At 36.9% G+C, this 24,782-nt stretch overlaps 1 protein-coding gene across 1 annotated transcript in view; it reads left to right on the plus strand.

Annotated features, from left to right (window-relative positions):
• Nucleotides 1-19,424, plus strand: part of LOC134589771 (N-fatty-acyl-amino acid synthase/hydrolase PM20D1-like) — a 41,630-nt gene extending 22,206 nt beyond the window's left edge. The window contains exons 4-13 of the mRNA XM_063444357.1: nt 247-333; nt 450-583; nt 1,598-1,717; nt 13,577-13,652; nt 14,876-14,937; nt 15,925-16,003; nt 17,427-17,498; nt 17,714-17,879; nt 18,135-18,234; nt 19,092-19,424. Coding sequence (XP_063300427.1) covers nt 247-333; nt 450-583; nt 1,598-1,717; nt 13,577-13,652; nt 14,876-14,937; nt 15,925-16,003; nt 17,427-17,498; nt 17,714-17,879; nt 18,135-18,234; nt 19,092-19,221 — 1,026 coding nt within the window. The 3' untranslated portion in view covers nt 19,222-19,424. The remainder of the gene's footprint in view (nt 1-246; nt 334-449; nt 584-1,597; nt 1,718-13,576; nt 13,653-14,875; nt 14,938-15,924; nt 16,004-17,426; nt 17,499-17,713; nt 17,880-18,134; nt 18,235-19,091) is intronic.
• The last annotated feature ends 5,358 nt before the right edge of the window (nt 19,425-24,782 follow it).

Below are 24,782 nucleotides of genomic sequence, written 5' to 3' on the forward strand. Positions count from 1 at the left end.
GGTACATTCAGATTATTCTGGTTTCCAAGTACATCCTGGGGATGTTACCTTAGCCCAACATCCAATTTAATGGTACTCATTTTATCTACCTCGGAAGGATGAAGGACTGAGTCAACCCTGCCGGGATTTGAACCTGCGACCCAAGGGTTAGAATAGATTCTGCTGATGCATTAGCCCACTGAGCTATTTCACCGACATACTGTTTGCTAATGAGCTCAGATAAAACATAGTTTCTCTTTACTTTAGGGGATTCTACAAGCACTGGAATTACTCCTGAAGAGGGGCTACAAACCACGTCGCTCCTTCTACATTGGATTTGGACATGATGAAGAGGTAGAGTATGCATATATTGAAACTTGTAAGGCACTGGAGGGAATTGCTACCTGTTATTGTAATGTCTTCTGCTTATAGGAGGTCATTTTGTAGACCTTGTACTGTATTTATTCTAGATCTCAGGTAATTACGGAGCAATGAAGATTGTGGAGACATTACAATCCCGAGGAATAAAGTTGGCTTATCTTTTGGATGAAGGTTTTGCTGTTCTAGATGGTGTAATCCACGGCACAAGGAGACCAGTTGCCCTGTAAGTAAAATATAGTGTGGGGAATGAGGCTGAGTGACTCCAGAAGTTAAATAAAGCTCATTCTAAAAAAAAAAAAAAACAACAACATAAGTCTACATTGCTGCTGAATTTGTTAGTACTTAATAAATTAAATATTACTAGCATATTGCTACACAAAGCTCTTTGCGTGTTTGGTTTGTGTTTTCAAAGTAGCATTCAAAGTCTACCTGCTTTTTAACTTAATCTTGATAACGTAGAATGTTTAAAATGCAAATTTAGAAAACGAATTCTGATTGGGTGCAACCATGATACATTTATAAATGGCATTCAGGGGCTTTAACCCCTTAAGGACCCACAACATGTGTGACATGTCATAATTCCCTTTTATTCCAGAAGGTTGGTCCTTAAGAGGTTAAATACTGGCAAACCATCAATTTTTATTATTTTTCTAGAAAATCAGTTACCTTAAAATCTCATAACAATGTAAAAATGTTTGGATATGGGTATCTTGCATTTTGCACACATTATGTACATTATGTACACAAATATAACTCAAATTGAGTCAAGCTGTTTTATGTGGTATATTAGAAGCAAAACCTAACTGTGTCATCACAGTCATGACTAGCTTATTTTCGGGGGATGTCTTAATTTTTGTGGAAAAATGGTAGCAAGGATATGCAAGAAAGCAGGTATATATGTTTGGGGGAATTCCCCTGAACATAGACCAGTTCACTAGGGCATGGAATCCGGCAAATCTATGTTCTGGAAAACTTCCCCAGACATAGATTAGCTTAATAGCACATGGAATCCCGCAAATCTATGTAGGAGAAAATTCCCTGAACATAGATTAGCGAACTAGCAACAATCTCAAATATGGTTTATTTTTGCTGTAGGGCTTATTTTTGGGGGATGTCTTATTTTCGGGGGGAAACGGTAGTACTAATAACTAGTGTGTTTGGTTTTTCCAGTCTGAGACAAATAGTTTTTTTTCTGAATTCACTTACACTTGCCTCAATATAATTGCTTTATCCTTAGGATTGGTACCACAGAAAAAGGTCAAATTACCTTGAATTTGTCAGTGGACAAACCTCCTGGTCATTCTTCAATGCCGCCTCGTCAAACGAGCATTGGGATCCTTTCTGAAGCTATGTCCAGGTGAGGAGACAATGCTTTAGAGTGCCAATGAAATGTTGCAGTAAATGATTTTTTATTTTTTGTATAACATTGAACTTTATTGATGTTTGGGTACATAAAGCATAGTGCGAAATCGACAAACTGAACATGTAAAACTACAGAAAACATTTTCCTTTATACCTGATAGATTGTTCAATTAAAGGGATATTCTGGCTTCATTGAGATGGGTAACCTCTTTCTGAAAATAAAACGGATTAGAACCTCCCCAGGCTGTTTAAATACCTAATGTTAGTCTCAGACCCTCAGCCTTTAGTTGTCCCACAAGTGGAACAGACATGTGGCAGGATGGAAGATTTGTTAGTGGGACGACATGGTTTGCTGGCCAGGGAGCCTGTTGCAGGCTGTCCTATCTAGGCCTTAACTTCAGTTTCGCATTAATAATTCTTACCAGATGTTGCTAATAGACGATGTAAAGCACTATTACAGAACCTAGACCGTCGAGGCAGAACTTATTTCAGTGGTTCACGTAGGTGCTCTTTGGTGGAATGTACACTCGTCAGCCTTGTGTATCATGGCTTCGCTGTTTTGCTAATGCGTAGATGGAGAAACAGTTTCTGATGCCAAATTTGAATCAATCTGTCCACCACCTTTCCGACATGTTCTTAGGAAGTTCCTCTTCCACTTTAAAATATACTTTGGTAAGGATTTACATTTCATTTTGCCTTATAAAGATGTTGTATCTTTCTAGATGTTTAGTCAGAGACAAAGGAGAGAAACGTTTACTTTGAACAATATTCAAAGATTAACATACCCAGAAAAAAATAAGAGAAAACCACAATAGAGATAGTTAAGGAAGAAGTATGAAAATAAATAGGTCACATGTTTAATGGAAAGAGGTGAACATAGTTTTATTTTACCTTAATCTCAATCTCTCTAATTAAAGGAATCTTACCTCCCATCCAATTAGGTGCAAGTAGTTAATGGGATGGAGGTCCTTCCACTGGGCACGAAAGTAACATAAACCACGGATATTGGTCAAATGGTATATGCAAAACTTCTTGGAGAAGGCTTCCCACCTACCTTCAGAACATTGTTAATTTAAGGCATCCCCACCACATGAAGAGGTCAGATCCTCTATATCCACAGCAGAACCAACATAGGTCAGTAGAGGATCTCCCCATGCAATGTAACTTAACAGGGATTGAGAGACAATTCAGACTGAAACCTTTCCCCCAACATGTCTTCCCATGTGATGCCCTCCAACACTTGTGATACCCTTAGACTCACAAACACTTATGTAAACAGAAAAAATATTAAGAGTGGAGCAGTATTTTTCCAATTACTGCTCCACTCTTAACGTTTTTTCTGTTTACTTTAAGTGTTTGTGAGTCTAAGGGTATCACAATTAGAGTGTTTTTCGAAAAAGATATACTTTTCATGTCAACTCTGAAAAGTGTTTCTTAAAGCCATTTTTTATTTAAAGAAATAGAGGTCTCCAAAATCATCACTTTATTCACGACTACTTGTGTATATAAGTGTGATTAAGCTGGTATTCCCATCTCAAGCACAGCACCTCAAAAAATGTAAGCACAGCACCTCACAAAATGTGAGCTCATTTTCCACTGCTTTCTAAATCACTTCAGGTTGAGCAAAGTTACGAACTTGGAAATACCGGAAATAATCTCTACTTGTAAGAGAAACCTCCCCTCCCTCCACAAATGTAAGTACCTCTTGCATCCAGTGCATTCCTATGCACCCCAAAATCCCAAGGCCTCAATCCTGGTGGAAATAAACCAAGCAAGCAGTAACTGTAGGTGGTGAGGGACTGAACTGGGGGTCCCTCACTTATTGTGCCATATAAAAGAGTTAATAGCTCTCTGTAAAGACTCAAGGTCTCTCCTGGACAGGAGGTGGGAATGGGCCTCGAATAAGACAGTATTATTATTTAAAATGTACATTTTTAGGTTTCCCATCCAAATTTCCAATGTCCCGGTTCAAGGTAGTGAATGAGGGGAAGTAGGTTTTGAAAAGAGAATCATAGAACAAAGTAACCTGTACTCCTAAATTTCCAAAGGAGGATATTTTCGGCCGACAGATTAATGGGCATAGCACAATTAATTTTGAACCGAGCTATTGCTACATATTCTTCACGCAAAGTGAACAGAGGGGGCTTGGAGGTTAGTGGGGGGCTACAGTCAAAATCACATCACCAGCATAAGTTGCTAGTTTATGGCTATCTGCCACTACCACAATCCTCTCATGGTTAGTGCAGACTACATGTATCAATTGTTCCAAGGAGAGCGCAAGTAAAGGGGGTGAAAAATGGAACCCCCCACCCAACCCTTCCCCCTTGCCCCACATTCTAAATACACACACATTTTCACTGACAGAGCCACATACTCACTAACAGACATACACACACACACTCACTAACAGACTCACTCACTAACAGACAAACACACACTCACTAACAGACACACACACACAAACCGACACACACACACTGACACACACTAACAGACACACACTAACAGACACACACACACACACACTGACAGACACACACACACACAAACACACACTAGCAGACAAACACACACTAACAGACACACACAGTCAGACACACACACACAAACAGACAAACACACTCACACACATTAACACACTCACTTTTTTTTTGCCTGAGTTTCCACAAAACCAGGATACACCACTGGGAGTGGGTCTCCTTAAAGATCTGCAAGAGCTGAGGAGTTAGAACATTTATAGTACTTCATCTGGTTGCATAGACCTGGTAGTCAAAGAGAGTCTAAAAACCTCTTTAGCTTCAGCTTAAATGTCTCTGTCAGAGATGAGTGCTCCAGGGTGTCATTTAAATCAATCTGTAAAAACCTGATTGATTTGGTCTGAGGATGTTGCCTGGACTCCCTTCCTTTTTTAATTGCAGTTACAGGTTGAGTCCTACACTGTGGTTTGATTCCCAGAGGCAAGGCACCCAAACCATAGTATTTGTTTAACTACGTCATCTAGGAGAACATTTTTGAAGTGAGTTCAAAGGGTCTGGAGTCCAGTTCAGGAACTACTGGTCAGGTCACTCCTGTGTTTGAGATCCAGCTTCCTAAGCACCTTTAAAAATTTGAATAGGGAGCAAGATTTCACCCTCTTTTTGTAAATAGCAATGTGAATTAGATTGTCCTGGATTATGGCTTCATGGGCCATCTAAATCATTGTAGGAGTAGTTTTGGGAGTGTTATTTTCAGTAAAATAGAAAGTAAATGTCTAAGAAAGCTCCTCTACCACCTTCTGATCGTTCAGCATGGAGGAATTAAGTTGCCATGGAGGTAAATTGCTATATCAAAGTAATATTATTAATCTCTGAACTGACTTTCAGGTAGTGGTGTTTAGAATTTGTTAAAAACATGTCTACGTGGGAGTAAGCTCCATGTAGGTTAGAATAAAAGGTATAATCTTGCATGTCAGGTTGCTTAGCCCACCGAATGTTGACTAACTCTTGCTTGTCTAGGAACCATCTACATATTTTTAGGTCTGGGTACTCCCTGCTAGGTGCTTCTGTTGGCCGTTGGACATAAGACTGCTTTGAAAGCCCCCTCCCAGTAATTAACAATGGTGTCCCAACAGCTAACATAATCTTTCTGTTTTGCCCAAAATGCCATATCTACCATCATAGGGTATTAAGTTTGAGAAGATTAGACCTCCCTTCCAACTCACCTATTGTATTCACCACCTGAAACGTACACCATTGTGTTTGCAGAGGGAACTGGAGGTGTAGGCTTGAGTATACGTATATGATCAGTTAGGGGAGTCTGTCTCACCCTGGGGAGTTGTGCCTCTTGGATAAAGGCAATGATTGCTTGCACTGTGTTAACTTCTCTAAGCAGTCTTCACCATTTTCTAGTAGAGTTCAACCCCTTAACATTTAAGGAGATGTACTTTACTAGCCATGGGAGTTATTTATCAAGTAGCGCTGATGGCAATCAATTTACTGGGATCTCAATAGCTTCTGATCTTGGGAACATTGGCAGAACACCTCCAATTTTTTTTATAATCTGCTGTGAGAGATGAAAAGAAAGGAAAATAACAACATAAAACAGGGGGATATCATCCAACCAAATGTTTAAATTCTAACAATGTTAGACAATAAACATATGAAAAATAGGGTGTAACATGAATTGAAGTTAAATATATAAGTGCTGATAATGTAAGATTAACATCATATAAAATATCAACATAGTAGACAAGACAAACATGGTATGGCTGATCCAGTTAACCTCCAATTACAGAGAATATATATGATTGATTTTGTCTTCCCAAACAGTCCAGTGGTATTTTAATTGTTCGACTGTACATGATGACTAAGAGCCAACTCATGATGTTTATTATCCAAAACTAAGTACAACACTTTCTAAATTGCTTGAATGTTATTAGTTTTCCTTGAGTAGTGAGGCGGTAATTTAAATATGACCTATCATAAGTTTGTCTATTTGGTTAAGTCATTAGGGAAAAGTTTAGATAACCATAACTCTGGCATATTATTTGCTATAGAAGGATCTAATTATTCTCAATATTTTTCCAAAATACCTTGACACGAGGGCAGTACCACCACACATGTGAATATGATCCCATCTAGTCACATGGACACCAACATTTATTTGAAACATTCACATACATTTTATGTAGTGTAGACAATGCCAAATACCAATTTTATATGACCTTGTAATGATTTTCTGGGTGAGAAGAACATTGTGGGTCTTTTTAAGTTCGAGGTTATATCTATACACTCATCTAATTTGAATTCCCTTTGGAAATCCTTCTCCCATGCTATCATGAAATCCATCTTATTAGTAGGCCTAGATGTTATGCATGCGTAGCACATGGAAATGGAGCGTTTCCTGTCTGGATCTTCTAGACACATTTTTCTAATTGTGATTTTTTTCTAAATTGCATATGATATGAAAATTGCAACAAGATTTATTGTATTAATGTATGCCGGTTAGAAAATAGTGGCATTTTTTTTTTACTATCGATTAACAGCTCTATATCTGCAGCTTAGCTTAGCTAGATGTATTCCTTTTTGGTTAGGTGTCATTGAAGGCATAGTGTCTACCTAAGCAGTTTAGTTATAGCTACACTAGCTTGATCTTTTATTACAAGTACATAAATTATCAACTTTGTTTCATTGTAATAATATTCCTTAGCTACCTATTGTCTATTAGACATTGGGATACTTGCTACTTAGTTGCTTATAAATTTATTTGATACTGTGTCTTCCATACCAAACATTATGACAGTCTAATCTTAACTGCAGTTATAGTTGAATCAGTGATGCTTTTTAATTAAAGCTTACTGACTGCAATAAAGAGTATCACAAGTGATTAATTGTACATACTTTATTATTATTATTCTTTCTCTTATTTCCTTTTGGTTTGTTAGATTTATGAAAATTTGTTAACAATTTTATTAAAGGTTAAAGGGACACTATAGTCACCTGAACAACTTTAGCTTAATGAAGCAGTTTTGGTGTATAGAACATGCCCCTGCAGCCTCACTGCTCAATCCTCTGCCATTTAGGAGTTAAATCCCTTTGTTTATGAACCCTAGTCACACCTCCCTGCATGTGACTTGCACAGCCTTCCATAAACACTTCCTGTAAAGAGATCTCTATTTAGGCTTTCTTTATTGCAAGTTCTGTTTAATTAAGATTTTCTTATCCCCTGCTATGTTAATAGCTTGCTAGACCCTGCAAGAGCCTACTGTATGTGATTAAAGTTCAATTTAGAGATTGAGATACAATTATTTAAGGTAAATTACATCTGTTTGAAAGTGAAACCAGTTTTTATGTCTGGTAGGAAATAATTTGCATAAATAACTTAGACCACACAATAAGCACAGACATCGTTCATTTTATTTCAATGGGCTTGGCCGTGGTGTTTATTAAAGCTTGAAAATGGGGCATACCACCAGTAACTTGATAACGGTAACATATTCAGGAAAACTTTTCACTTAACTTCAACTTTTACTTTCATCATTACTTAGTGCCAGTCAGTCATAGCTAACCTGACCACCTTATAAATACAACCATTTATCACCATCACTAAGTGCCAGTCAGTCATAACTAACCTGACCGCCTTATAAATACAACCATTTAACACAGATCCTTCCTCAGAATTTGAACCTGAGGATGACTTTTGCCCCAAGCTTCCAACACCACGACATTACATATAAACACATTTAACAATTTAGTGGGAGGGTGGGTGTCAGTCGGTGCTTCTCCCATCCTGTAGAAAATACAGCTGACAGGGATTGTCTTGCACTGTCACCTTTTATACTTACCTGGTTTCCCGCTCTTTTTCTGTCTCACTGACAGCAACCAATCATCAGCCAGTTCTTGTCCCCAGCAACAGCTGTGTCACCTAATCTGCCCAGCTACTTGTCCCACTCTGCCCAACAAGATTATCAGGGGTCATGAACTTACACTGACATATTAACCCTCTATTGCCACCATACATATATGCCACAGTGCTTAGTGCCTGTGGCCTCTTTTTTTCATGCAGGCTCTGTCAATCATAGCCAGGGGAGGTGTGGCTAGGGCTGCATAAACAGAAACAAAGTGATTTAACTCCTAAATGACAGTGAATTGAGCAGTGAAATTGCAGGGGAATGATCTATACACTAAAACTGCTTTATTTAGCTTAAGTAATTTAGGTGACTATAGTGTTCCTTTAAGTTTTAAACTTTCATTGGATACCTCCTGCTTTTGCGTTATGTGAATACTCATCTAGGGATGCCCCCATTTTACTGTCCAGGAAATTAATTGAAGGTTGAACTTTCTCCTTTTATTTTTTATTATCTGACCAATTAACCCCTTAAGACCGCAGGACGTACTATGCCGTCCTTATTTGGGCGGCTCTAAACGCCGCAGGACGGCATAGTACGTCCTGGGCGGTCTTACCCCCCACGTGGCCGGCAGCACATGGCCGCTGCAGATCGCGGTCGGGGGGCATGCCTGGCCCCCCAGGCAGCCCCCCTGTGCCTGGGGACCGCGGTCTGCAGCTTCCGATCGCAGTGACAGGCTGTCACTGCGATCGGTATTTACCATGTGTCAGCCGATTTTAAAATCGGCTGACACATGGAGCCGCGGCATTTTTAATCTGCAGATCGCGGTCGGGGGACATGCCTGGCCCCCCAGGCAGTCCCCCTGCGGTCAGTGACCGCGATCTGCAGAGTCTGATCGCAGGGAGAGGCTGTCTCTGCGATCTGAATGCAGAGACAGCCTCTCCCTGCGATCTGATCGCAGTGACAGCCTGTCACTGCGATCAGAGTTACTATGTGTCAGCCTATTGGCTGACCCATAGTAACTCCAGGCAGGATCCCCCTGCAGATCACGGTGGGGGGCATGCCTGGCCACCCAGGCACTCCCCCTGTGGCCAATTACCGTGATCTGCAGGAGGTGATCACAGTGACAGCCTGTCACTGTGATCACTGATCCTGTGTGTCAGCCAGTGATGCAAAATCACTGGCTGACACTGTCTCTGCCCCTCTCCTGTAATAAAAATAAAATATTAGTTAAAAAAATAAATAAATTACAGTTACACATCAAATATACTTAGATCATTTATATATATATTATATATATATGATCTAAGTATATATATATATATATATATATATATATATATGTATGTGTATATATATATATATATATATATATATACACACACACACTAAGTGTATTTTAATATTTATATATATATAATTATATATATATATATATTAATATCAAAATACATGTAGAAGGATATTGATTAAATATATACATAATTATAATTATATATATATATTTTATAATAAAAAAAATATAAATACGTTAAAAAAAATAAATTAAAAAAATTTAATTAAAAATATATATATGTGTGTAATTTCGTTCTAACTGTATTTTGATATTAATATATATATATATTGATATCAAAATACACGTAGAACGAAATAATATATATATGTATATACCTAAGTATATACGTATACATCACTATATGTATACCTATATATAAATAAAAATAATTGTAAAAAAATTATATGCATATATATATACATATATATATCCACACACGTGGATATATAATAATTTTACATATATATTTATGTAATAATTTTACATAATTAGGTATCCTAATTAATTACAATTAGCGGGACCTGCCTAACAACCCAGGCCGAAAGTATAGGGAATTTAATTTGCTAGCACTATATTTAACCCTATAACTTTCCAAGACACTATAAAACCTGTACATGGGGGGTACTGTTTTACTCGGGAGACATCGCTGAACACAAATATTTGTGTTTCAAACCCGTAAAATGTATTACAACAATGATATCGTCAGGGAAAGTGAAATTTATTGCATTTTTCGCACACAAACGGCACTTACACTGACGATATTTTTGCTGTAATACTTTTTACTGTTTTGAAACACAAATATTTGTGTTCAGCAAAGTCTCCTGAGTATAACATTACCCCTCATGTACAGGTTTTAGGGTGTTGTCAAAAGTTAGAGTCAAACATAAGGCTTGCGTTTCAGTTTTTTCACAATGAAATTCGCCAGATTGGTTACGTTGGCTTTGAGACCGTTTAGTAGCCCAGAAATAAGAATTACCTCCATAATGGCATACCATTTGCAAAAGTAGACAACCCAAGGTATTGGAAATGGGGTATGTTCAGTCTTTTTTAGTAGCCACTTAGTCACAAACACTGGCCAAAATTGGCTTTCAAATTCGTTTTTTGCATTTTTCACACACAAACAAATATTAACGTTAACTTTGGCTGTGTTTGTGACCAAGTGGCTACTAAAAAAGACTGGACATACCCCATTTGCAATACCTTGGGTTGTCTACTTTTGCAAATGGTATGCCATCATGGGGGTAATTCTCATTCCTGGGCTACCATACAGTCTCAAAGGCAACGTAACCAAACTGGCAAATTTCAATGTGAAAAAACTGAAAAGTGTAACATGCTTTATTTGACCCTGTAACTTCCCAAAACACCATAAAACCTGTACATAGGGGGTACTGTTTTACACGTGAGACATCGCTGAATACAAATATGTGTATTTTATTGCAGTAAAAGCAAACAGTATTTTGACATTCACAGTTAGAATGTCACATAGAACTAAGAAAATTTAAAAAAATCTTATTTTCTCTCATTTTTTTATATTGTATTCATATTAAGTTATGTTCCATACCTAAATATTTGCTGTTAAATGAAAGCCCTGTTTCCCCTGAATAAAATGATATATAATAAGTGTGGGTGCATTTAATATGAAAGAGGTGAATTACGGTTGGACAGACATTTAGCGCAAATGCCAGGTTTTGTTTACGTTTTTTTTGGATCACAACTTGTACATTTGGCTGCGGTCTTAAGGGGTTAATTACTAAGATTTCAGATCTTAATATATGCAGTAGTGTTGCTTTGTCCATCAAGAATCTGTCAATGTGAGAATAAATGTTATATACTATGTAACGGTACCTATAATCCCTTTCACATTCATGAGCTCCAAGCATCATAAATCTTATGATAAAAGATGTTGAGAACACGTTTGCCAACCTTTCGGTTGCATACTTCTCTGACAAATTATTATTCTCTCTTGTATTATTTACACCATGGTCTAGTACTAAATTCATATCTCCACAAATTATTAGTCTCCCTTTACTTTCTCCTATTACTTTCTCCAAAACATTCTTCAAAAACATAAATTGCCCTGAATTTGGGAAGTATGGGAAGATTAGGTGTTTTAAAAAAAAAAAAACCTGTTACAAACTAATAAAATCTGTCAACATTGAAGTTGCTGTTTAGTAGTTAGGAGAGTGCGCTGGATCTTGTGTACTGTTTATTATATATATATATATATATATATATATATATATATATATAGATAGATAGATAGATATTTATAAAAAAAAATGAAAATGAAAAATAGTAGGCCATTAGGGGGAAGCCAAAAGCAAAACACAAAATCCCCTCGTATAGAAAAAAAACGGGCTATAATAAGGTTGGGGGGTAAGAGAGTGAAGGCCTGAGTTTCACTCTAGTTATCTACATGTATATTGCACCATATGCACATAAAACATATCTCAAACAAAATACCATTATATCAAACATAAGAGAAAATAAATAAAACTATAAAATATTCTAAATATTCCAAAATACAATTGTGTTAATTATTAGACGTTGTAAATGTGTTCACTGTTCATAGTCTTCGTAAAGTCTTGCAGAATTCTTCAAAAAGGCTAACATCCTGATGAATAAACTAAACCAACATATATAGAAAAATATCCTCTCATTTTAGTTAATCAATAATCCCATTCATAGAAAGGAATGAGATCTATATGTAAAACCAGTAACCATCAGGTAAAATTGGATTTTGTCTATTGTCTGAATAGACTGAATAGTAAAAAAGGATCTCGGAAATACAATGAATAACTATCACCCAATAATATATTTAAAGTGTATATTAAAGCAGTACTGTAATAGTAATATATCACAGTGGTAAAATTAAAATGTCATATGTGTCTTTAAAAGTGGGTATATTTATTAAAGAATAAAATCAAAATAATGATATTTTACCATCCGGTCTGGTGCAGGTCTAATGAAAAACTTATAGACCATAACGGCCCCTGATGCCCTTCTCCGAGAGTGTCCATTTATCTTTCAGAAGATCTACAGCACCAGAAGGTGTCCTAAAGGCCAACTCACACCTCTTGGCTTCAATAACATTGTGCAATACTTAAGTCATAGATGGAATGGTATCAGACTTCAAATACTGAGGGAGAACTGAAGTTGACAAAACCAAGAGATGAGTCAAAATAATTTCTGTAGACTTGGACAAATTGTTTCTTCAGGAGACACAATTCTGGTGTTATAGTATGAATCTGATCTGTAATGGTGTGTATTAGTGTATGAATGTTGTTCCAGTAGGTGTTCAGCTTAGGACAGGACCAAAAGATGTGGATTAGTGTACTTACCTGCCCGCAATCTCTCCTAGATGTATTCGTGCTAGATAAATGTTGTTTAAAGAGCCTGCAGGGAGTCATCAAACATGCTAGTAGATAGCAGAAACAGCTTTACCGTAGAAAGTGTAAAAAAAAAACCCACCCTTGATAGATCCCTAGTGTACTGCCACTATACAGTATGTAAGAAAAGCATTTACTTATCACAAATTGTTTCTTAGTATTAGCAGCAGTGCGAGTTTCCTTCTCAATTTAGTAAATTATATGTTGCATGAGAATTGTGTTACTGGTTAGTTCATGTTGCTACTGAGGGTCTGAGAATAATATAAGGTATTTAAAGGGCCTTCGGGAGGTTCTAATCATTACGTATTTTATCTGAAAGATAGTTTTATCAAATCGTATAAGTATGGAAAATAACATTTGGAAATCTCTTCACATTCAAAGGGACACTATAGGCACCCAGACCACTACAGATCATTGAAATGGTCTGGGTACAGTGCCCCTATTGTCCTTAGTCCTGCAATGTAAATCATTAAAGTTTTAGAGACATCCAGTGTCTGAGAAATCACCATATGAAATCATTGACTCAATGCTTTCATATGGGGAGGACATAATGCGCTCACGGTGCTGGGATCAGGTAAGGTAATAAAGAGTTTTTAAACTTGTATTGGCCGGGGGTAGTGAGGGATGGGGGTGGCAAAGAAAGCTTTGTATTCCTAACACTATAGTATCCCTTTAATGCCAATGTGATATATTGTAACCTATGTACACTAGTTAATTAAATATTCCAGATAATAGCTTTAAAATAAGCATATCACCAGTGTCTAGCATTAATTATTCACACCAACCTCTCTCAATATCACACAGACTGGAGAAGAATCCAATGCCCAACATGTTTGGTGATGGTCCTGAGAGTTCTACATTTGAGGATCTAGCAGGAGAGGTAAGTTCTACCAATGTTCTCTATGTTGTAGCCTGCATGTGGATCTTAACATTATCTGGTTTATTTACTAAAGTGATAATTCAAGTAAATGATTACATTTAAGGTGAGACTAGCCAAACTAAAGGCATAACTGGCTTACAATTTGTCCAGTTTTGCTATTCTGACCTTAAATTATAAATTTCTTTCTGAGCTTTAACTTTATTGAATATACCTGCCAGTGTTTTACTATTGTGTCAACTCCCTTTCTTGAAACACTTTCTTGCCCTTTGTCACTTGAGCATCAATTCCTCACCTCAATTACTTCATTCCTTCCTTCCCATATAACTTCCCTCAGCCCTCAGGGCTTTTTTACTACATTACTCACTATGTCCCTTACTTGAATTTACCTTCCTCTGGTGTCCCGGGTTGTTAGCTGCTGAAAGGTTGATCCTTGTACACACATCCTCCATTCCCTCATTTATCGAGATCTAAATGCACCTGGCTGCTCACAGGCAGGGCTGTCTTTCCGCATGGGCACAATGAGCAGTTCTCTGGGGGCCCCACAAGCATAGGGGTCTCCACATGATGCCCATGTGCTCAGGCCGACAGGGGAGCTACTTTGATCTTAACTCCTGGCCCATGGAGAGCCGGTCTTGCTTGCTTGCTGTGGGCCTTCTCCGGCCTGTGAGGAGATCAAAGATCTTCCTTATTGTCCCAAAGGCCCTTTGGCAGTGGAGATGGAGGGAGGACCTGGGAGGCAGAACGCTCTTCACGCTTGCAGGCTGTTTGGAGCGTGCCATGGCAATGCTCTGACACAGCTCAACTTGGAAGGAGTGAAGTCAGCTTGCAGCCAAAGGAGCTGCAGGCTATAGAGAACTCACCACCGAACCACCAGTGCTGGCTGCGTCCCCTCCCTCCTTCACCAAAGATAAGAAGAAAGGTGGGGGGGGGGAAGCATGACACTTTTATTATTGTTCCTTTAATTTTTTTAAAAAAAGACAACAAAAAAACATTTGCTTTCTGCCCGCCTCACACACTAACACTTAACTGAAAACAGAGCATCTCGTGAATAAGGTTGACACAAGTTATTACGGATTTTTCAATTTTTTGTTCAATGGTGTAAATTCCAAGGAGTTTAAATTACACTCCTAGCGTATTTCACTCTCACACTTATATATGATTTGGTTTCTTATTGCATCCATTGTCCTAATGATCTGCTTATGGATAATATGTATGTCTTCCAGTTTGTTTTCCCACTCAACATCGTGATGGCAAATCTGTGGCTTTTCTCACCCATCGTTAGCAGGTTAGCAATATTTATGTTTTTTGGTTCACCTGGGTTAATGTGTAAGAACTTCTCAGAAAGAAATTATACCCACAAGTCTGTGTTGCGTGTTGTAGTTTTTTGTTTTTTTGTCTCTGTGTGTTTGAAATGTTTGAATGCTGGATTATTACTATACTAACTACATTATAAGCAGTAACGTTTTTCTTGTAATTTGTATATTGATTATTTAAAGTCATATGTGTTCGTCATGGAAATTAAAAAATAAAATAAATATAAAAAATAAAACATACACAAAAAATCCCACATTTAGAGGTCTATTCACTGAAGTTCAAATGGTTCCATACCAAACTGAGCAAAATTATGCAGTTACACGCATGCCCATTTGGACTGCAAAATTCAGACATGTTTTTTTTTGTTTTGTTTGTTTTTTAACAATATCGTGATTTTTTACTACTGGCTCAGAATTCCTCCAAATTTGGTTTGGTTTTTAGACGGACTGAACGCTGATAGCGGAAATCAAGACTGTATGCATAAAGTACGGGGCCAGCGCTTGTAGCTAGCTGGCAAATAGGTAAAACCCTTGGCAGTGCGAAGATTATCCATTTGGTGGCTGACCAGTGCTTGCTGAGTGTAACATTTAAAACTGTAAAAAACTAAAAGAAACAAAAAAAAACTAAATAACCTTCTCCGCCTACCAGGCAAACTATCACTGACTTATCCAGGGAGAGTGTTTGAACGGCTACTTATATGATAATTGATGCAATATACCAGGCACTGTGTCTTTGACTGCTCTACTTGAAGATCTTTGCACATGTATCTCCAATAGGTTCACTTTATCTAATTGACATGTTTCAGTTTCCTTCTCAAATGGATGCATGTAAACCACTGTCTATTCTTTTCATGTCCTTTGTTTACAACATAATAAAATGCAATAATAAAGTCATGTGTATGTAAGTTAGGATAATAGATTTGCTTAAAACAAACTACAATAATTATGTTCAAATTCAGAATTATGGAACAAACTCCTTCTGGCAATGCCTTTGTTCGAACAACTACGGCTCTCTCTATCTTCAATGCGGGAATTAAGGTACATTTACTGAATTCTACAAGGTTTTATCAGGTTAATTTAAATTAAAAAATGATCTCTGATGCCTGAAAAACAGTCAGCCTTTATTTTTATTTATGTATTCTCTAGCATGATCTAGACTAGTGTTTGATGTAAAACATTAACTGAATTGCAGTGAATTGTAAACTAAATTGAAAAATGTGAGCAACATATAGCTAACACACATTCCTAAATTCACTTCTTTCCAACTTGCACATTTTCTTTGTTTTGCAATTTAATTTCGAGTTAACTAAAACTATCTAGTAAATACAATGATACATTACTCTGCTTTAAAGCAACTGAGGTGAAAAGTACCAAGAAATATACTCCTTAGGTTTTTAAATATCCCCATATACCGGAAAATTGCTTAGACAGACCTGACACCATTATTTTCAGAGGTGTCTGCACATATCTCATACATCCTTGTCCATCAGAATTTTATGTGACATTTTGTTTAAAACTTAGCCGCAGTTTAGGTTTGAGAAATGAAACTGCAGGCTAAACTAACAAAAATCATTGCCATCAGCATACAGACAGCTTTGTAAGCTGTAAAGGGACCTATGAAGATGGGGACTTGTACAGCGTGTGTAAGTAATTGAAGCCTCTAGAATGTAAGCTCATTGAACAGGGCACTCCACCTCTCTTTTCCTGTACGTCCAGTTGTCTGGTTACAATTACATGTCTGTTAGTCCACCCATTTTACAGCGCTATGGAATCTGATGGCGCTATATAAATAATAAAATAATACTAAAAATAATAATAACCAGCAGAGAAGCTTACCTTCCTTCTATGATAATTGAGGGGACAGGTTTTTTTTCTTTACACCAGTCTCTACAGTTAGACAATATTATGTGCAAGTGGAAAGATAATTGGAGCCATGCAATATATATATATATATAAAACACCTATGCATAGTGCATACACTGTTACAGTACTTGAGGTTCCATAGTGTTTGGTTTTTGAAAGGTTCCACATTACCTACAGTGAAACTCCTCACTAGAACTATTGTGGACCTTGTATCCTTTTGTTTCATGTTCTGTGCATTAGTCTTAAAACTTTAAATGAAATATTCAAAAAAATAAAACAGATGATGGTCATATAGTGTCATAAGCACAGGTAAATAGTTCATTTTCTGTATGATATTGCAGATTAATAAAAATGTATTTGAAATTGAAAGGTTCAATTTTTACATTTCCTTTGTTTTAGCATTTGTTTTTATTTTTGGTTTGTACAACATATACCTGATTCGCTTGCTATTTCATTGTTAGTGTCCCTTTGGCTATAATGGAATTACTTATAAACATGTTTCCCAATGGAAAAGCACCAGAATTAATATGTAATATGATCAGCGTTTTCTATTAGTTGTGCAATAAACACCTAAAATAAAATGCATTTTTCCCCACAGTCAAACGTGATCCCACCAATTGCCAGAGCTATTGTCAACTTTCGACTGCACCCTGCCCATACCGTGGAAGAGGTACAAAAAAACCTTTTTTAGTAAATATACTTTTCCATATCAGTAAATCTCACGTGTTACTGTTGCATGTTTTTGTGATCAGAATGTATGGCCGATATTGAAATTACTGTTTGTGAAATAGTTTACAAAGGATTTTCTCTTTATAGTATAGAAGCTATAAATAATCAAAAATCTTGGCTACAGTGATCACATGAGTGTTGTATCTATTTTTGTAGGTGTTGAACATTGTAAGAAACACCATCAAGGATGAGCAAGTGGTCCTTTCAGTTGTCAAAGCATTTGATCCACTTCCAGTTAGTCCTTATGATGAGGAAAACTTTGGGTACCAAACACTAAAACGTACCATCCATCATGTGTACTCAGCAGCACCAGTAGCTCCAGGTGAGTCTGAAACTCCAAAAGAGCAAACTGACAGGAAAATAGAAGTGACTGCAAGAGTTTTCAGACAAACTGCACCCCTCGGTCCTTTACATTACATTTAAGCTTAAATAGGCATTGTAGGCTGCACTAAACCACTGATCACTCATTCCATGTATAGGTATGTGGCATGCCACATACCTGAATAGGATGAGGGATGCAGGTGAAGGTCTGAAGTCCTGTGCTCAACATTCTTTATATTCCTGTGTTCTTGTTCAGGTGTGTGTGTTGGGAATACAGACAGCCGCCACTTTGTAAACCTGACTGACAGCATCTACCGGTTCAGTCCCATAGTCATGAAACCAGAAGATTTAAGCAGGTAAACTAAGGACCACTGATTTTGCTGTTTTGTAATCTATTCTTGTGTGGGACTGTAATGGATTTATTGACTAATATTGTACTAAATTTAGGAAGAGCAACCAAAATTGCAAAAATTGGGTAAAACAGCTTTGGTGGATTTAAAAAACGAAATCTGTTTAGTAACTTAGTGCCTCGCTTATCCCTTTGTTGGCTTGCTCATGTTCTATCCTTTTTAGTAAATCTTCAAAATCTTATCTTTATTTAAAAGACAAAATGTAAATTAAAAATTTGCATTACAAAGTACATACATTTCCCTAATTTTGAAGAATGAGAACTAAAAAAATAAATCCTTTTCCAAGGATCATTACACATTCACGCAATTTAATATGATCATACATTTCCCAAGCCTGCCACAATGACAATGCTCCCCTTTCTTGGGAGGTCCCATCCCAGCAACTTAATGTCTGCTCTTATGAGATTAATCTACTTACTTGGGATATCATTCCTTCTGACACTCTCTGCAGATTACATATATATGTACATACATATAATCATTTTGTTTATTATCATTTTTTCACGTTAGGGGAAAATAATGCAATTTTCGAATTCTATAGGAAATTGCAATGCATAGAATAATTTTTTTTTTAAATGCTCATTTCACTTATATTTACTTCAATATGTCAGAATAAATGTTATGCATTGAATGATATAGATATAGATATTATAGAATTAGAATTTAGAATTTTATAGGAAATTGCAATGCATAGAATATATTTTTTTAAATGCTTATTTTACTTATATTTACTTCAATATGTCAGAATAAATGTTATGCATTGAATGATATAGATATATATATATCTTATTTTTTTCTTTCAGGATTCATGGTCTAAATGAACGGATATCAAAAGAAGGGTTTGAAGCTCTTGTACAGTTTTATTACCAGCTGATTCAAAATTCAGACTCTGAGAAAGTGCCCGGGCCTCATCATATACCAGAAGAATTATAGTCAGAAATGGATGAACTTCACTAATTTTATGGAAATGTAGATTTCCAAAGTGCCTTTAAACTGTGCAGCATTGTATCTGTATACTGACAGCAGTCATTGTAGGCAATGGTATGCACTGACCGTAATGTTGGTTGTTAGTACAGACATGACCTGGTGCCTAAATAAATACATAATACGACCCTGTAGTTGTAGTTATGTACTTGCTTAGCCTCCCATGTTTTGTTTTAGTTTTTTTAAGAAATGCACTTGGTAGTGAGTGCTTTAATGTGTATATCGTGATTGCTTTTAAAAATTCAACTAACAAAAATGTTCCTTACAAAGATCATGCATGCCAAAGCCAAATAGACATCATTTTTACCTTTAGGGCTTATTCTTATACTGAAGACATGGGTTAAAAAAATTAAAAATAGGTTAAGAATACAAGAATATTTTAAATTAAATGCGACTGAGGAAGTCTTGGATTTTACAATATGGTCAGCGCACAAAGCGGTAATAAGAGGTCTGTTCCTGAGACGCGCTTCCTTTATGAAAAAACAACATGGGTTAGGTCTACTTGATTGCCATCATTTCTAAACAAAATAAAATCCGTCCTTCCCCTGAATTAGCGGACAGCTCACCGTAATCTATGCAAGACTGAAGGTACTTAATGCGGAAGAAACCAAGCGTATGCTCCATAAATTAAGAGCCAAGGCATATCATAGTGGTGGGAAAGCCAATAAATATTTAGCCTCCAGATTTTCGAAATAAATATTTTAACTTTAAGGTACCCTATGTAATGGGAAGTGAGGGCTTGAAAAAATAAGCACAAGATCTAGGCCCATATTTATTAAAAGTTTTTCATAAGGCCTTGGGTAAGCTCCCGACGGAGATGCTTCGAGCTACTATAGTAACCATCCCTAAGTCCGATAAATCTTTTGATGCATGTAAAAATGATCACCCAATATCACTTTTAAACACCGATGCGAAGATATATGCGAACATTTTGGCAAATAGGCTTAATGGGGTGTTACCATTCCTCATTGGAGATGATCAGACAGGGTTTATACAGGGGAGACAGGGGATGGATAATACTAGAAAGCTAGCACTGATTTTGGATCACTTAGGGAGGGCCAGAGGAGGCGGACTCTTATAAGCACTAGATGATGAAAAAGATTTGACCGCCTCAGCTGGCCCTTCCTGTAACAAACGCTCCTCGCTTATGGGTTTCCACAGCAATTACTCGAACAGATTTTTGCCTTATATGCAGGTCCTTTGCCCAAGTGTTACAGGCAGGCTTCATGTCTCCGCCATTTAACTTAACCAATAGAACAAGGCAGGGGTGCCCGTTGTCCCCATTACTGTATGTTCTCGTATTAGAGCCCCTCCTGCGAACCATTCAAAACCATCCCCTTATACAGGGTATTCAAGTCAAAGGAATAGAATATAAAATCAGCGCCTTCGCGGATGATATTTTACTTTATATCACCGATCCTTTAAACACCCTCCCTATACTCATGCAGATAATAAAAGAATATGGTCTGCACTCCTATTACCAGTTAACCACTACTAAAACTCAGGCCTTGGGAATAGACCTATCCTCTCAAGTTTTAAATATATTATATAAAACATACCCCTTTGAATGGAGACACGATAACATTAAATATTTAGGGATAATCTTCTCCAGAAGACATACGGATCTGAGTGCAGGCAATTATATTAGGGTATGGAAGGAGTGTAAGCAAACCCTGATAAAATGGAGGTCCCTTTTCCTTACTTGGACCGAAAGAATAGTAGCTATTAAAATGTCCATACTCCCGAGACTACAAAATGTATTTCGGAACCTTCCGTTATCGATGCTACAGTCTTACTTTAAATCGATTCAAAAGGATATTACTAAGTTTATTTGGGACAAGGGGAGCCCCGAGTATCTATGAAACTTTTGAGAGCACCGGCTAGGCTAGGAGGATTGGCAGTCCCCGATATTCACACTATCATGCATCTATATTGGCGGCTTGCATAACGCATTTTTCCAACCATAATCCTCCCCAGTGGGTTAGAATTGAACAGCATATGATGTCACCATATGACATCACTCATATATTATGGCTCCCCAAACAGTTCCGACCCCCTTTAAAAGCAGTCCCTGCCCAAATAGCTTTGCTAATACAAATCTGGGATATACACAGACATAAGTTAAGCAGATACCCAATTTCCCCCGCCACTTCTATGGAAGCTCTTATATATTGTATACCTACTTTCTATGCTAAACCATGGCGGGAGAGGGGTCTTACACATTTAACTTATTTTTATGCTAATTCTAGGCTACAGGATTTTCAAACCCTTCAATCACTCTATGATATCCCATTGACCTCTCAATTCTCCTACAGACAACTACATTTCTTTTTACAAAAACAAAATATACAGCGTCTTTCTCGCTGTATTATTAGTAAACAACTTACGATATTGGAAAAAAAATCTCTATTTACAAAAAACTACCCGCATTATGTAAACCAATTTCCACATGTTACCAATTATTATTAGATTGTACACCACTTTCAGACTCTACACCAGAGAAACAATGGGCAAATGATTTGGCTATGGAGCTCACCCAGGAACAATGGATTAATATATCCATAAATATCAAGAAATGTATTAAATCAGCTTCACTTATTGAACAAAACAAAAAAAATATTTATAGGTGGTATATGGTCTCAGAGCGGATACATAAAATGTTTCCTTCCATTTTACCCACCTGTTGGAGATGTCAGAATAATATTGGATCAGTTTTACATATATGGTGAAACTGCCCACACCTTCAACCCTTTTGGGAGGAGGTTCATACATTGTTACAAAATCTCACAAAAGTTAAATTACCATATGACCCCCTCATGTTTTTGTTATTGCACATCTCTCAGATATTCCCAAATACCTTAAAAAACACATTTTCCATACGGCACTGACGGCTCAACGCCTTATTGCACGAGCCTGGAAGACTTCAAACATTCCCAAAATCCAGAAAGTATATTCTGAGATGAATGAGCAGAGGCTTTATGAAGGTTGTTTTACTAACACATACTATCCTACTCAAAGTGCTATAGCAGCATGGGATATTTGGGACAAGTGGAGATTGGTAAACCCTATAGGGTGAAGCAATAACGTATTATAATGTTCATATTTACTGTCTTAATATATGATGATTTCAGAATATGTTAATGTTAATTAAGTCTCATTCAAAGAAACTATTTAGTTATAAGGGCGACTCATGAGTGTTTATGAGTGTATCCTTATGTTTTCTATAAATGGAATAAAAATTGTCACATTTCAAAAATAAAAAATGAATAAAAAATAAACACAAAATATGACAAGTTTTTTCAAATGTAAATTAGTTGTGGCCACCACAAAGGTACTGCTTGAATTTCTTTATAAAAGAATATAAAAAAACTGGCGCTTAAAGGGTTTATACAACAACAATTGTAATGATAAATATAAGTTAAGAGAAAAATGAATATAATAATAATATTACTAATGAGGATACAGTTACCACTTAAAGCCGATATTTTGGTTACAGTGTCAACAACATTACGATAAGTTATTCATTTGCTGATTAATGTAACTCGTTATAACAATTACAGCAAATCCAAGATGTTCTAGTATCCAACTGTGTCTCCACTGTAGCTTACAACGTGGATGGCTACAAAGGACCCATACAAAACTGCAGAGTCTAAAACGTACTTTATTCAGCAAAAGCCGGATTCAGGGTTTCATGGACCTGATGGTGAGGATTTTGGTTGGTCTTTTTATTGAAATGCATAAAATGAAGTGTACTGTAGTAGTTATAGTACCAAGAATACCATCTGTCAATCTGTTTTGTCATGGTGTAACGCTTACCTTGATTCTGGGCACCTTATCCAGCCGTATATCAATTCTTTACAAAATAGGAACTCATTCATTCGCTGAGAGATTGAGCGGATCCTCTCAGTCACTGGATGAGCTCCTATCTTGCACAAAACTTCTATCCATCTTCTGCAACTGAAAGACTAGAAGTGTGGGTACCAGTGAAAACCAAGCAAGTGTAACATAACAGTTGCACAGGTTACAGTAGTATAACCTGATGCATTTCCATGTGTTAAATGTTCCCAGACCAAATGTTAATTAAGTGATTTGGGCACATTAACCCTTTAGTTTAACCCTGCAATGTAAAACATTGCTGTTCGTTAAACATGGTAATTGCATGATTGCAGCGTTAACACCTGAGTGGCAGTTAGACTTGGTTATTCAATAAAAGGCTGCTCTTAGAAAATTTGTCTAATGCAATGCTGGATTATACTAATAATGCATATTAGCCTTCCTATGGGGGAAGCCTTGTATTGGCCAAGATTATGAATCTTGATGATTTCAGCCAGAGAGGCAGGCAGTCAAGGTAAAAGTTTTGGGGTTCTTTCCCCTCATGGGGGACAGACTCTTAAATAGGTAGGGTAAAGTTATCCACATGTTTGTATTCCTAACTCTATAGTGTTACTGTAATGTAGGGATGTCTTCATGTGCAGAAGAATTCAAATGCAGTAATGAAGTGTAGTTTGAGAAGTTGTACTATTTTACAGTATTATAATTTGTGAATGTAGATACTGATCAGCTACAACATTAAAACTACCTGCTTAATATAATTTAGTCCCTCTTGTGCTATGCATTGAGGCGTGGACTCCACAAAACCTCTGAACGTGTCTTGTGGTATCTGGCACCAAGTCATAAGCAGCAGATCCTTTTTCCTTTAAGTCCTCCAGGTTACAAGGTGGCCCTTCATGGATCAGATTTGTTTTACTAGCACATTCCACAAATGCTTCACTTACTCATTTAACTAAATATAAATGCACCTGGCTATACATTGGTGGAAGGGGTAGGGGGGTTAGTTTACCCATTCTCCTGGAATCTAGCCATGTTCTTGCCATGGAATGATCATGTTGCTCCATACATCTGCACTTTGCACTATCCTTCTGCACCGCCCTCTAATTCTTCATGTGCCATTAACCTGTTTATTGCTGCCATCCTGAATTCATCACTTTTCCATACTGCCCTGTTCCTTACAGGGAAGCTGTCACTTCTTTATTTCCTTTTTATGATTTTTTTTTTTACATATAATATTTTATTATGGATTTGATGTGCAAAAAATGTACATTTGTAGAAATCCACATATCTTTATCCTGCAGTTGGGTACCTGTCGGGATAATTGTTGTAAGTAAGCTCTGTCTTTGCACCTAGCAGTCAGCAAAGAAAGCATGTAGAGAAGATTAAAAATATTTCAGCTTCTCATCTTCATTTGCATTGTTTTCCCCATTTTAATTTATGTCTGAATTGGATTATGTTAAAAATGTTTCTCTTTAATAAAAATTTTAAAGAAAACAGAGCATCTCATGAATTAGGTCAACACAAGTTTTAGCTGACTTCCAATGTTAAATTCAATGGTGTAAATGCTAGAAAAAATATGTATGTCTTACGGTTTGTTTTCCCACTCAACATCTTAACGGGATGTTAACTATCTTTGTGTTTACCTGGGTTAATGTGTATGAACTTCTTAGAAAGAAGGA

Source organism: Pelobates fuscus, chromosome 1 (assembly GCF_036172605.1).
Source record: "Pelobates fuscus isolate aPelFus1 chromosome 1, aPelFus1.pri, whole genome shotgun sequence".
Taxonomy (NCBI): domain Eukaryota; kingdom Metazoa; phylum Chordata; class Amphibia; order Anura; family Pelobatidae; genus Pelobates; species Pelobates fuscus.